The 13,497-nt window shown below is 43.0% G+C and overlaps 1 protein-coding gene across 5 annotated transcripts in view; it reads left to right on the top strand.

Annotated features, from left to right (window-relative positions):
• The window catches only part of LOC144770906 (uncharacterized), a 330,820-nt gene that overhangs the window by 58,047 nt on the left and 259,276 nt on the right, over positions 1-13,497 (top strand). For 4 of the 5 annotated variants that reach the window (XM_078655702.1, XM_078655697.1, XM_078655699.1 and 1 more), the window contains exons 3-5: positions 6,813-6,923; positions 9,271-9,384; positions 10,386-10,499. In XM_078655702.1, the coding sequence (XP_078511828.1) occupies positions 6,813-6,923; positions 9,271-9,384; positions 10,386-10,499 (339 nt within the window). The remainder of the gene's footprint in view (positions 1-6,812; positions 6,924-9,270; positions 9,385-10,385; positions 10,500-13,497) is intronic. The other variant, XM_078655698.1, reaches the window with a different exon arrangement.

Here is a 13,497-nt window from a genome sequence, read left to right as displayed (position 1 = left end):
AGATATACAGTTACATGCCACTCCAGAAGAAATCAAGAATTGGTCTGAACAAGGAGGGGTCCAGACAGATCAAGGATGGTTGACGAAGGGAAAAGCCACATGGTTTCTCCCCGACTCTATGGTTCAAGTCATTATTAACACCGCACATAGTCCAGCACACTTAGGAGAAAAAGCCATGTTAGACAGTATCCAGAATATCTGGTTCAACAAGCATTTACGAGCAGCAGCCAAACAGAAAGTACGTACCTGCATGATCTGTTGTCAGTTTAATCCAGGTAAAGGTGTCCCGGTGGAACAAGGTGGATTCCATCCTCCTGACCACCCTTTTGAAGTCCTCCAGATGGATTATATTCAGAAGGAGCGATGTCGAGGTTTCAAGTATGTCCTCGTAGTTGTATGCGCTGTGTCCAGGTGGACAGAAGCATATCCAGTTCCAGATTACACAGCTGCGACCACTGCCAGGCAGTTGGTTCGTGAGTATTTTCCCCGCTATGGATTACCTAGGGTCGTGTATTCAGATAACGGCCAGCCATTCTCATCCGAGCTCATGAAACAAGTTTCCCTTCTGTTAGGGTACCAGTGGAAGTTCCATTGTGTACGCCATCCTGAAGCAGCCGGTCTCGTAGAGAGACATAACCACACTCTGAAAATCCGCATTGCTAAAGTATGTGCAGAGAAAGGTGTAGATTGGATAGTAGCACTGCCAGTCGCCCTTTTCTATATGAGAATGGTCGCTCACTCCCGTTCAGGTCTGTCTCCGTATGAGATAGTGTTTGGTCGTCCCCCGAACATGTGGGGTACACCTAGACCCCGTATAATTACCGATGTTGATAGTAATATGCTGACAGATTACCTTGCTTCCTTGATGTCTGCACTACAATCTTGTCGTTCACAGGTTGCCGCTGCATTCCCAGACAACACCGATGTGAAACCACACGAGATCGTTCCGGGGGATTTCGTGCTGATCCGAAATTTTGATCGTTCAAGTCCGCTGGAGCCCCGCTGGAAGGAGCCCCGCCTCGTTCTCCTCACCACCCGGACAGCAGTGAAGATTGAAAACAGAAAAGGGTGGCTACACGTGAGCCACGTCAAGAAATTTCATGGACTCAAACCAAAAACTTTTCTCAAGGACTGCCCAGAAACTGAATCTAAACTTCCCTTGTTAGAGAAAACTCCGCAGCAGGAGTATAAATCAAAACTAAGGTCTAGTAAGTCAGCCAGTTTAATTGTCTAAGTCCCTCTCGGGTGAAACGGTTAGACAGGTTCCTGACATGTATAAGACAGACCCACACAGTGAGAGAGTTAGCCAAAACTCTAAGAGAATACGCTATCGAAAGAATCTTTGCAGTCGATGTATAGTTACTCTGTTCTTTCTATTATTTTTAAGCCTTATGGTTACATGCATCAGTTATGCGTTACATTTATGTTTTTCTATTTCACATGTACATATGTTTTCTAATGTTACAGTAGAGCACACATTTAGTGACCTGCCTCCTCACGAGTTATCCTATCGTCTTGCTATGCGTAATAATACTTTTATCCGAATGCTGCACTATTCACACCAGACCAGCAATGCCACTAATTGTTGGGTGTGTGGTCGACTCCCCCCTTTCCAGACACCGAATGGAGTTCTGCCACTCTTTCCTTATCCGTTTTCACATAATGGTTCGTGTGGAGCATGGTCCACGTTAACGTCATCCTCCACTGATATGTCCCGTCTGAATCGAACATGTTTCCCAGACAAGGAAGGTCTTTCCCATAGAACAGGGTTAGATCTAGAAAATGAAGTATATGATTTAGGTAATTATTCCTCGAATTTCATGGTTCTGAATGTTCAGTCCGAGACTACTCCAGATTTGCCTGCGATTTCAGTTCTACCAGTTAAAGGCGAATTATGGTTCCGCACATGTAGGACATAGTGATTGTACTACTATGGTCGAGTATAGTGACAGTGGGAAATCTATTTTCAAAACCTCACGTCATTCTTATTTTGTGTGTGGTCAGACCGCATATGTACGTCTGCCCCTAGATTGGGATGGAACATGTTATATTGTCTTCCTACTGCCACCAGTTTTTCTAGCCCCATCCGATTATCACAGAAACACACATCTAGTACACGTTAGACATAGAAGGGAGACTGAGTCCCCAATTGTCGATCAAACTGAAACTGCCCTAGAACAATATCAAGACTTCAATAAAGGTTTCTTTTTCTTCATAGGCCCTGTCCAGAATAGTAAATTAATACGTAGGCTAACCAGAACCCTTGAAGCAGTAGTGAATGAGACTACTTCCGCTCTAGGTAACTTAACCGAAGAACAATCTGCTATGCGTTTTGTTGTGCTCCAAAATCGTCTCGTCCTTGACGTCATACTGGCCGATAGGGGAGGAGCATGTAGAGTCATCGGATCTAGTTGCTGCATTTTCATTCCTAATAACGGGCCGTCTGTTTATTCAGCTATAACCAGACTTCATAAAATTGCCCATCAGTTACACCAGAATCCAGGCACCTGGACATGGTCCGGTTGGCTCTGGAGTATCATATCTGCCTGGGGATGGAAAGTATTGTCATTCCTAGGTATAGCAGTAATGATCATATTCAGTTGCTGCCTCTGTTTACAATGTGGCCCTGCGATTTGCGGCTTGTGTGCTACCTCTTGTATTCCTAGTCCTAAGTCCCGTTCCAAGACAATTCGAGACGAGCAAATGATGCTATATGAACAGATAGATGGTATCATGAATATTGATGTTTCCTGATGGAAACGTAGGTCACAAGGAGGGAATGAGGAAAATTATATTTTGCCTTGTTATATGTGCCTACGTGTTCCCCATCCTATGTTATATGTGCATGATCGATATGCATATATCCCCCTATGATCGATTTAAGACGCAATTATAGTTGTGTCCAACTCTAGTATGTCAGTATCCAGTTCTCGTGAAAGCAACGAGTATTAGGCCTATGTTGCCCACGTTTTACATTATGCACATTATGCACGTTAATTCACCGCATTGTCCCCGTTTCTAGGCCTCAAAAAGGGCCCGGACACCAGATTCAAGCTCCAGTCTCCTGAAACCCTCTCCGAGGAGCGATGCAGCCCCCACCTGCATCCCTGACCCTTCACTTACTTCCTGCCAAGCAGCGCGGTGCCCGGCCTGGCTCTGCCTGCCTGTCTGCCAAGAATATGTTATGCTTCTAGTTATCAGTTCAGCTCTCGTCTTCTGCATTCCTAAGCTACTGAACCGCATAAACAGTTTCAGCTATAGTCTAGTCTTTCTGTCTCCATGTAAGAGAAATACTGTATTAATATTCATAGAAGATTCATAGCACACGCAATACATGTAGAATAGATGCATGCACCAGCCTTAGTGTCCAGTAGCCTTTGCCCTGATAACTTTTAGATGCTATCAACATGTACTCCAAACACGAGATACCAGATATGCTATAGGTACATGTCGTCCTGACACCGCAGACTTTAGTCTCCTCTTCTAGTGCAGAAGTCATAGCCCCCAGTTCTCCCTGGTAACACGTCATTGCCCGTTTGCGCGCACCACTAGGTTAAAGGTCCTAGCTGCTCTCAGGTAGCCCCCTCCATGTTTCCGCCCACTTTATGACACTTCTGTGACGTTCACATCACATGTCTACGTACACGCCCTGTGCACGCCTTCTGTTTCCGCCCATGTGTTCTTATCTTACGCTTGTCATAAGTTACGCCTACTGCATGTAATGTATTTGAAATGTCTTACTATATATACACTGCACTGTTAATGAACGGGTGCAGCTGCCTTCCTTCCTTCCTATTTTATTTCAGGCTGTCCCGTTCCAGTCCCTTCCCTTTTGCCTGAATAAAGCCTGTTCAAACTCGGATACATCGGATCCTGCCTCTTATTTATTGAGCTATCTGTTATTTGTTAATGTATTCAAAAATAGTACCGGTAATTAATTATTTATTTACCACATGCTTCCAAAGCAGAAGCCATTTTTTGTTGGAGCCCTCTGCTGCCACACAACTAAATTTTTTTATTTACTGCTCCAAGTGGTATCTGCATGTTGTAACTGTAAATATATATATTTTTTAATGGCAGCCAGGGCATTCCATAGGTGTGTGCTTTTGTGTCGATACGTGTACATGCGTGTTGACTCATGCATGTGCATACCTACAGAATGACGTGTCCACTAGCAGCATCGTGACAAATAGCAGCATGTTCATGTCGTTGCACCTCATTGGCAAAGCCAAAAGGTCAAAAAGGCCAGACCTATTGGTTATGCCAATGGTTGTTGTGTATTTTATATGCTGCCAGATTCTATCGCTGATCTGGTCACAGTTCCCCATCACATATCTGCATCCTGTGGTATTGATATTAAAATAACAGTAGCTGTGACACTGCTTCACGATATGGCGAATGTCTCAAATACTGTCTCATCAAAGAAGATGGTGGGCCAAGTCAGGTGATCTTGTAACTTGATATCTGCATGATGATTTGGGTCAAACATATGCATGAGACGCCTAGACTATGAGGCAGGGGACTTGAATCCCCAAAATAACTTCGAATGACGCCTAGACCCTAATTTAACTCAAATGTGTTTGCCAAAGCTATCTGTGTTTCACCATTGTAACCCATTGTAAGTCGCCTCACAGTACCAGCAGTCCACTCCTAATGGCATCCCGTGTCCCTCAGCCACAGAAGAGTCAGGCCTAGGACATCACAAGTCCCCATTCACCCCTTGTCATTTGTTATGGACTGTTTCCAATTATCTGTTCTTGAGCAGAATATCGTGTTGATATAATTGGACTGTGTTCAAACCACCCCTTTTTGTAATCTGAGCCTTTTTCCTTTTCTTTCCGTGTATCCACTTGCACACGATTACCGAAGGTCTCAGCAATGGGCAGAGCAAAATCAGTTCATGGATTTTGCTTATTAAATATCTAGTTAAGCATTCGGTGACGAAAGATATATTACATATATAGGGGTCTCTGTGAGGTTGTCTGTTCATTGTCAAATACTGCTTTGTTTGTTTGTATAAAACAATCAAACGAAAAAGGTAAAGCAGCAGCAGAGTGCTTTACAGGGAGCTTCTCAGGTATGCGGTCTCTTCATAGAACAGCATGAAGTCCAGCTAAAACTGCATGTGATGGGAATGCGGGGTGGAAACACATACTTCGAACACCACAACACAAGTGCTTCGAACAACACGACACAGTACTTTGAACAATACGACCAAATACTTTGAACATCACAAGTACTTCGAGCAACACAACGCAAGTACTTCGAACAACACAAGTACTTTGAGCAACACGACACGAGTACTTCAAACAAGACAAAGTACTTTGAACAACATGAGTACTTCGAACAATACGACCAAGTACTTCGAACAACACAAGTACTACTAGCAACACGACACAAGTACTTCGAACAATACGACCAAGTACTTCGAACAACATGAGTACTTCAATCAACACAACACAAGTACTTTGAACAACATGAGTACTTCGAACAATACAACCAAGTACTTTGAACAACACAAGTACTTTGCGCAACACAACACAAGTGCTTCAAACAATACGACCAAGTACTTCGAACAACACAAGCACTACGAGCAACACAACACAAGTACTTCGAACAGTACGACCAAGTACTTCGAACACAAGTACTTTGAGCAACACGACACAAGTACTTAGAATAATACAACCAAGTACTTCGAACAACATGAGTACTTCAAACAACACAAGTACTTCGAACAACATGAGTACTTCGAACAATACGACTAAGTACTTTGAACAACACAAGTACTTTGCACAACACAACACAAGTACTTCAAACAATACGACCAAGTACTTTGAACAACACAAGTACTTTGAACAACACAACACAAGTAGTTAGAATGTTTTTTTTTTATTAAATCTGTTTTATTGGTTTTTAGTAAACATTTACACAAGTTGTTATTATATCATTTCTGTAGCTTGTAGCGACAGTAGATATTATACGTCACTAGACATCAGTATATGTGAATACTACAAAGGTGTTCCAGTATTGGGTTTTTCCGTAATGCTTTAACAAATGGTTGTTTACAATACAGATCTGTCCATAACCAATATATCTGACATATTTGCTTATTGTGCGGAGTATATTATGCTTAAAAGTACAAGTAGTTACAATGTTAGGCGTAGGGGATGAAGTTGTTTGCCCAGAATAAGGGTGTTTGCTCAAGCAACATAGCTAACACTGGTCTTAACCTCATGTCTGCAACCCAGCCACTGAGCACATCCCTTTTTACGTCCATGCATTAACTATACTGGATACATTAGCATTGAATGCAGAGTTTGGAGGGTCCAAGGTTCTCAAGCTCAAATCTTGTCACCGCTTTAGGAGTTAACACATTATTGAATATTTTGTCATCATCTTCCCAGAACATGATTTTGCATAGTTCTGTTTTGAATAAATGTCTGGGGAATATCAATCTTTAGATTTGTTAGACTTTTTTGTTTTCCTAGCTTTTGCTTTCATGTTTTAACCACTTGGCTGCTAAGGCACATGATGCACTTCCATTGACTTTCCATTGAAATCAATGGAAACTCCATGACGAGTTACCCTTGTCATTAGCACTGAAGGGGTTAAAGTATTAAAGTCCAACTGTGTCCCTAAGTAATTATTCCATTGTCTAAAAGAGTATGCATTGAGAGTTTACTCCAGTTTATTATGAATATATCCTGATTTGTTTGTTTTAAATAAACAGATACATGTGGAGACATCTTTGTGTAGCACACCCCTTCCCTTCCCATTCCAATCAACATCTTAATCATCTCTTCCAATTCCAGGATACCAGATTGTCAATCCTGACACTTTAGTACGCATTAAGAAAGGCGATGAGGATTTCGTCAATCCACAGGATTCATCAACAAGAGCAGAGATGATGGACAACATCTCATGTAAGTCAACATCTTTAAATATCTTGCAGGATCTCTGAAGGTGTGAGTGTCCCAGGTTACAAATGTTTCAGCTCAACAAAGTATTTTGCTGTATGACATTTTACTGAGCAGCAAGTCTTGGCCTCAGTCACTGAGACACTACTTGCAACAGCATTGTATACATTAGTTTCATTGGCTTGAGAGTGCCATATTACCTCTGGCTTAGTTTTAATTGCCACATATCACATCACATCAGGATCTGCACTTCAAATACTTCAAATATTAATAAAGTAATTTATAAAGTGCCTTGTTACTTCAATCAAGTGTCTATGTGCACTCCTATTTCACTTAAAACACCCAATATGGGTCAGAACGGACCAAGTCCTTATATTGTCATATTTCCCGCCACTCCTGATGAATGAAAAAAAACAATGTATGTCCTGTACCCATGATCCTTCTTGCCTGACCTGAATATCAGCTGTGGTGCATCATGGGATACTGGAACAGGAAGATTCCTTAAAGGCAGAGTGACAGGTTTAGGCTAACATTGTCATGCTTTTATTTTCTTTGGCTTTAAATAAATATTTCTAGTCCCATTTTATTGAATTTTGGAGTATTTGGACAAAATTGGCTTCCATTCTAAAAATAAAAATTACCGAAATGTGGCTAATTTTTAGACTTTGCCTTTTAATGGCCTGCAGAAAAGTTCTTTATGTCAATTCTGTTCTTTTTCAACAAAGGGGATGGGAGGGGTCGGGTGGGTTCGTGTGTGGGTATGTATACATAAGTGTGTCTATCAATCTATTTTCATTTTTTTAAGTGCTAAAGGATCCCTCATGTGGATGGGATAATTCAGGGCTCATGACTTTGATGACAAATCCTCTGTAGGAAAACTAAGATTACAAGTAACTTTTGCTTTTTGGGAATAACCTTTGAGAATGATGTTTCCACGCTTATTTCCACTTTTTTTCTTGGTGTTTCACAAGAATTTAGCTTCTTTCAGCAGTGGAAATGTCTGCCTGAAACACTACACCTCGTACTCCTGGTGAGTGCAGTAACTACTGATAAAAGCCCATTTGAAAATACCTGAGCACTGGTAATAAGGCCCTTAGTGTGTATATGTGTCAAAGGGAAGAAAATGTTTAGGAGGTTCCCAATACTTGCATTACATATTCACACTGCTGTAGGGCATTTTGCAGTCAGGAATCACCAGACTTGCCACAAATATCTAGCTTGGCCCAGAATAGCCCCTGTTTGCAGTTTGACTTAAATTCTTCCAGATTTGATGTGGAAATTAAAAGAAACAAAATGTAGAGGCAGCTGGACCGAGCCTAAAAGTCCAAAACTGGTTGGCCTAGGGTGTTGTGCCTCGCTACCCGCTCAAATCTGTTTGCAAGCTGTGAGTTGTTTCTAAAACCAAGAACAACCGCCTGGATGCAAAGGCATGCACATTTTGTTGTGCCTGTCATTACAGATGTGAGCTGTTTCCAAACCACAAACTGGAGTTTAGGAACCTGTCACAAAACCTAATTGTAGGGAGCCGTGGAAAAAGGCAAAGCATTTCCTGACCCCAAGGAGACAAAGGAAAACTCAAAGGCACACCCCAGAGGTATACAACCAACTTACTTCTCCCACAAATCATGAAAAATTGTGGTGCAAGGTTCAGAAACTGCAAAGAGGAGTTTACAAAAAATGTACACATTTAATGGCATGGTTTGACAAACAGCCGCCTGTACACTGCTTCTTCCGTTTATTAAATCTTACAAAAATCCCGCTTTCATGGCCCAAATGGACACTAAGAGTAGAGGGCCATCCCGTAGGTTGATGTTGAAGGCCATGCCATGTGTTCCGAACCTCCTGAGCATTGCGAAAGGCCATGCTCCATAGGACTGTGAAGGTGGAAGGACTTGGTGCAAATTTTGGCAAAAGAGCAAGCCATGTGTCCTTCAAGATCTAGGACAGGAGGACACTGGGCACAGGACATACCAAAAGGTACATTGTATGAATATGCAGGTCATGCCCGATGGGCACTGAAGACTGGGTGACTGGGCGCAAGTGTGCCTTGAACAGAGTCCAACATTTATGAGAAAAAAATGTAAAAGAAAGCAGTGAAACCAGTACACTCAACGCATGAACTGTTCTAAAAACACACAAGTCCAAACAAAGTCAGTTGATGGAATGTCTACTGAAATCCGGCATTTAGGAGGCACTAGACAGTCATAAGCTCAATGAAGTGCTCATGCTGGGGCACATAATGGCAAGTGAAGACATCATAAGTTACTTGAATTTTTTGCTTTCTATACCACCCTTTTCTCCCCACCTGAAGTCGATCTCTACTCTTCTATTAATGAATGTGCTTCCTCTTCAGGCTATTCTGCCACCCATCCAGACATTCTTCTTCGGATTAAGCAGGAGGAGGAGTTGTATTGCAGCAGCTGGTACGGCATAGATGAAGCTGGAATTGGTAGAAACTTCTCCAAAGGTACGTGGGCTCTTAAACATTTAAAACGTTTCCAATTTACAAGTTGAATACGCACTGCTGCTGGTTAGCTGGGTCTCTTGAAGGGGATGGAAATCTAGCATGGCAGAATTTTTGCTGGGCCCAAGTCCAAAACCTCATGTGGGGCACAACATCAGCTGAGCATCTGTTTCTAGGTTAAAAAAATTGTCCTACAGAAAAGGGAAAACATGGCACCTCCAGAACCTGGCGCCTTCATGTGGTATAAGCTGCGTTAGCGGCTTCATCATTGATAAACAGAGCATGCTCACTTCTAAGTCTATAAATACATTAAAACACACGGCCTGCGGAATAATGCCTGCCAACCCCAAACCTCCTTCTGACAACCCTGAATGTAATGAGAGGATTGGTGCAACTGGATGTGAAAACATGAGAAGCAACTTCTTGGACAAGCCTACACATGAAAGCAGCAGCTTAGGGATACATAATAGATTAGTGGTATGACAAGTAAAGAAATAGGAAAAAAGAAATGTGCAGAACCAAAGTGACTCAAGGTACCCACCATGAACTATCTGCCACCCACCCCCTTACAAGCAAAATGCTTTGCTAGGTTTCTCCTCGATGAGGGACTTTGTTAAAAGATGTCTGAATAAGAGGAAAACTCATGTATTAGGCGGCACTGCCTTTAGGACGTCAGGGTAACTTGATCTTTGCTTCTCATCTCTGAAGTTGACAGTTTGCTTTCCTCAGTGAAAATGTTTTTTTGTCCACTTATTTGTCTTTAATCTTGTATGAAATCCATCAGCAGATAGTTGCAGGGAGATGGAGGGTGGATATAATTGGGAAGTTGTACTGCAACGTACTGCTGGTCTAAAAATGTGCAACGTGCCATGATGTATTGCAAGATGGATTGCGACAGCGCGAGATGTAAAGAGTGGGGTAGATTCATTAACAAATGTAGGGAAAGAACTCTAAAATGAAATCTTTAAAAATGTGTTGTTTAACATGTTTATTTCTTTATGCAGCAGATCACACCATCATTGATTCTGATGTACTATTTCTAAGAAAGAGAGAGGAAACCCTTTGTCTGGAAAATTCTCAGAAAACAAACAGAGGAATCAACATTGATGCCAACACAGGTCAGCAGTTAGCTATAAAATGTTGACCTTGTTTTGCTTAAGTCATTTTAAAGCACCCCCTGCCTTTACTCTGTCTTTATTCCTTCAAACAAAAGGATGTGTGTACAAGACCTATGAAATATTGTAGCCCTCATCTCGATGCGCCTATACAGCAGGGTGCATTATCAGCTGACTGACAGATTGATTCTCTGTTGGGCTTGGTAAATGACCTGCACACGCTGCTCTTGCTGAACTCTTCATTGCTGTAGGTGCCAGAGTGGCACCGGGCTTCTGAGTTGATGTGCGCTTATGCTGGTGTTGCACATTTAAGAGTGTGTTGGCACACCTAAAATATGGATCTATGCTTGAGTGTGGATGCTTGGCACCCTGGGGTGGGGTTTGTGGGCTACGGTAATGACTGTTGTGGGATATAGAGTTGACCTGCTCCTGTTTGCTCAAGGCGCCCGCCACCGTCGGTGACACAGATTCCCTCAAACCCAAGTCCTACTGCATGAGAAGATCTTAACAGACTGCTTGATACATGTTTGCAAATACACTCCGGAGGAGCTTTTTTTATTCACTCCGGGAACAAGTAGCGCATCCTTATTAAAACACCTGACGGGCTTTGGTGTTTTTCGGATAAAAGATACTGAAATCTAATTGTTGAACTTGTTAGGGCGTAATGTTCCATTTTAAAGGGGCATATTAAAAATAATGTATCGCCTTATATCGCAGTTGTGCCTACACGACAAAGCAGAGATCCAACTCATTTTTTTTCTCTTAATTTCCACCCCACTACCTTATTAAATGTAACACTTTCTAACCCTGTTCTTGTCGTATGTGTTTTGCATCTTTGCAATCTTCTAAATAACTGGATAATAGGGAGCATAAGTACAGGAAAGTGCCCCTTTTTTACATTGTTACCCCCACATTTTACTTGGTATCTGATGCAAGTGTGACAGAAGTGCACTGGGTTCCTGCTATCCAGGTCCCCAGTGCCAGATCTCTTTCCCTAAAACTGAATAATTGTTCCCCAGCTTGGCAATATCTTTAGCACCCCTTATACGTCCCTAGTAAATGGTACCCCTGGTACCCAGGGCAAGGAGGCTAAAGAGGGTCTCTAAAGGCTGCAGCATGTATTGTGCAACCCTAAAGGACCCCCTCAGCGCCAACATGTAACCTGCCGTTGCAGGCTGTGTGCGATGGTGCAGAGGAAAGTGAAGACATGACATGGCACACCTCCTGTGCGCAATACTTGCCTACACTGCATGCAGTATATGTAAGTCACTCCTACATCAGGCCTTGCAGCCCTAAGGCAGGGTGAACGCTACTACATGTGTGGACATATCTGCATGAGCAGATATGTCCCTGTATTGCCTAAGTTGATTCTTAGATATTAAAAGTGAACAGAGAAGACATTTTGAGTACACATGTTGGACACTGGTATTTACGAGTTCCCCAGCTACAGTGTGGCTTCATTAAAACTAGAGATGTTTGGTATCAAACATCTCGTATTAATAAACCCACACTGATTCCATCAATGGACTTATTAATACATGCACCCAGAGGGCACCTTAGAGGTGCCCCTGAAAACCTACCGACTACTAGTGCTCTGGCTGACTGGTGTAGACCATCCTGCTACCACAGACAGGCTTCTGACCCTCCACAGGTGAGAGCTCATGCTTGCTGATGGCAGAAACAAGCCTGTTCCGGCCAGAGGTGCTGTCTCCTTCTCCAAGCAGGATGGCTAAGTGATCAGCATATCAAGGCAGGAGGCATCAAAGGCATTTGCCGACTTTGATATGTGACCTAAGGCTTCCCCAGGCTGGGGAAATGCCACCCCCTGCCCTAGGCTTATTTGGCATCGGGACAGACGCAAAAATTAGCTAGTCAGGAAGCGTCCCCCCCTCTCTGGCTATTTCCATCCCTAAGGTTGGCTACCCTATGTGGATACCAGTTTTAGAATTCCACCATCTACGTTTTGGTAGAATCGGGCTCTCTGGGTCAGTGTTATGCCCACTTCCCACAGGAAGGGGTCATATAGAGGGTGTAGACACCCTAAAGGTAAGTAGCCCATTGGCTATTACCTGCCACTCCCACTCCCATTAACACCCTTAAATATAGTATTTATGTGGCATCCTGAAACCAGGAAGTCCAATTCAATGGATAAAGAAGAAGAGGACAAAGAAGAGCTGCGAGAAAAGCGAGAACTAAAGACTGCTGTGGACTTTTGGTACCAAACCCTGCCTGCCGCGTAAAGTCTCGACAATTATGAACAGCCACTCATCCTGCGGCTGCCCAGCTTCCAAAAACCCCAGGAGACTGCTAGCCTTTCACAAATTGCCACCAATCTCCCTTGGAGTATAGGAGCTACTCCCCTGAGATCCACAGGCTCTGAAAACGCAAGTCTGATGTACTGATATCCCCGGCTAGCCTGACATAGGAGCCTGCCAAAAAGAGGATCCTGTGCTCCTGAAGGTCCTATCTGTCTTCCCTCCAAGTGAGAGGGCACCAGAACCAACTGGACCTGCACAGGACCAATACCCGGGGTACTGGACCCCTTGCAGCAAACAGAGCCTGTGAGAGTCCGATTCGGATTACCACTGCACAGAGACTGAGTAGCCAACGCAGGATGTCAGCATCGCAGAGGCCCACTTCCAGAGTGGCCCTGCTCTCCTGAATTTCCACCCACAACTGGTAAAGACTGACAACTGCAAGGTGCTTAGCACTACCTTCTGATAAGCCTAAACTGCTCTCCCACTGTGGTTCAGAAAATTCTGGACTCGAGAATAAAACTTCGTCGTAACATGACGAATTTAGTATCAAAAGACCGAGAATGACGAGTACACTATGTACAAGCATTTTCGTCATATTCCAGTGACGATTTCACCTCGAAATCGTCATTTTCATTCTGAACCCTTGGCTTCCATTTTGTGTACGGCAGCCATTTTGTGAGTTGCCCTTTACATAGGCTTATAATACAGCCAAATTCGATTCCAAAGGACACGTACACCTTGAT

The sequence above is a fragment of the Lissotriton helveticus genome, chromosome 7 (assembly GCF_964261635.1).
Source record: "Lissotriton helveticus chromosome 7, aLisHel1.1, whole genome shotgun sequence".
NCBI lineage: Eukaryota > Metazoa > Chordata > Amphibia > Caudata > Salamandridae > Lissotriton > Lissotriton helveticus.
Note: the sequence above shows the minus strand (reverse complement) of the source record. Positions and strands in the feature narration are given on the sequence as shown.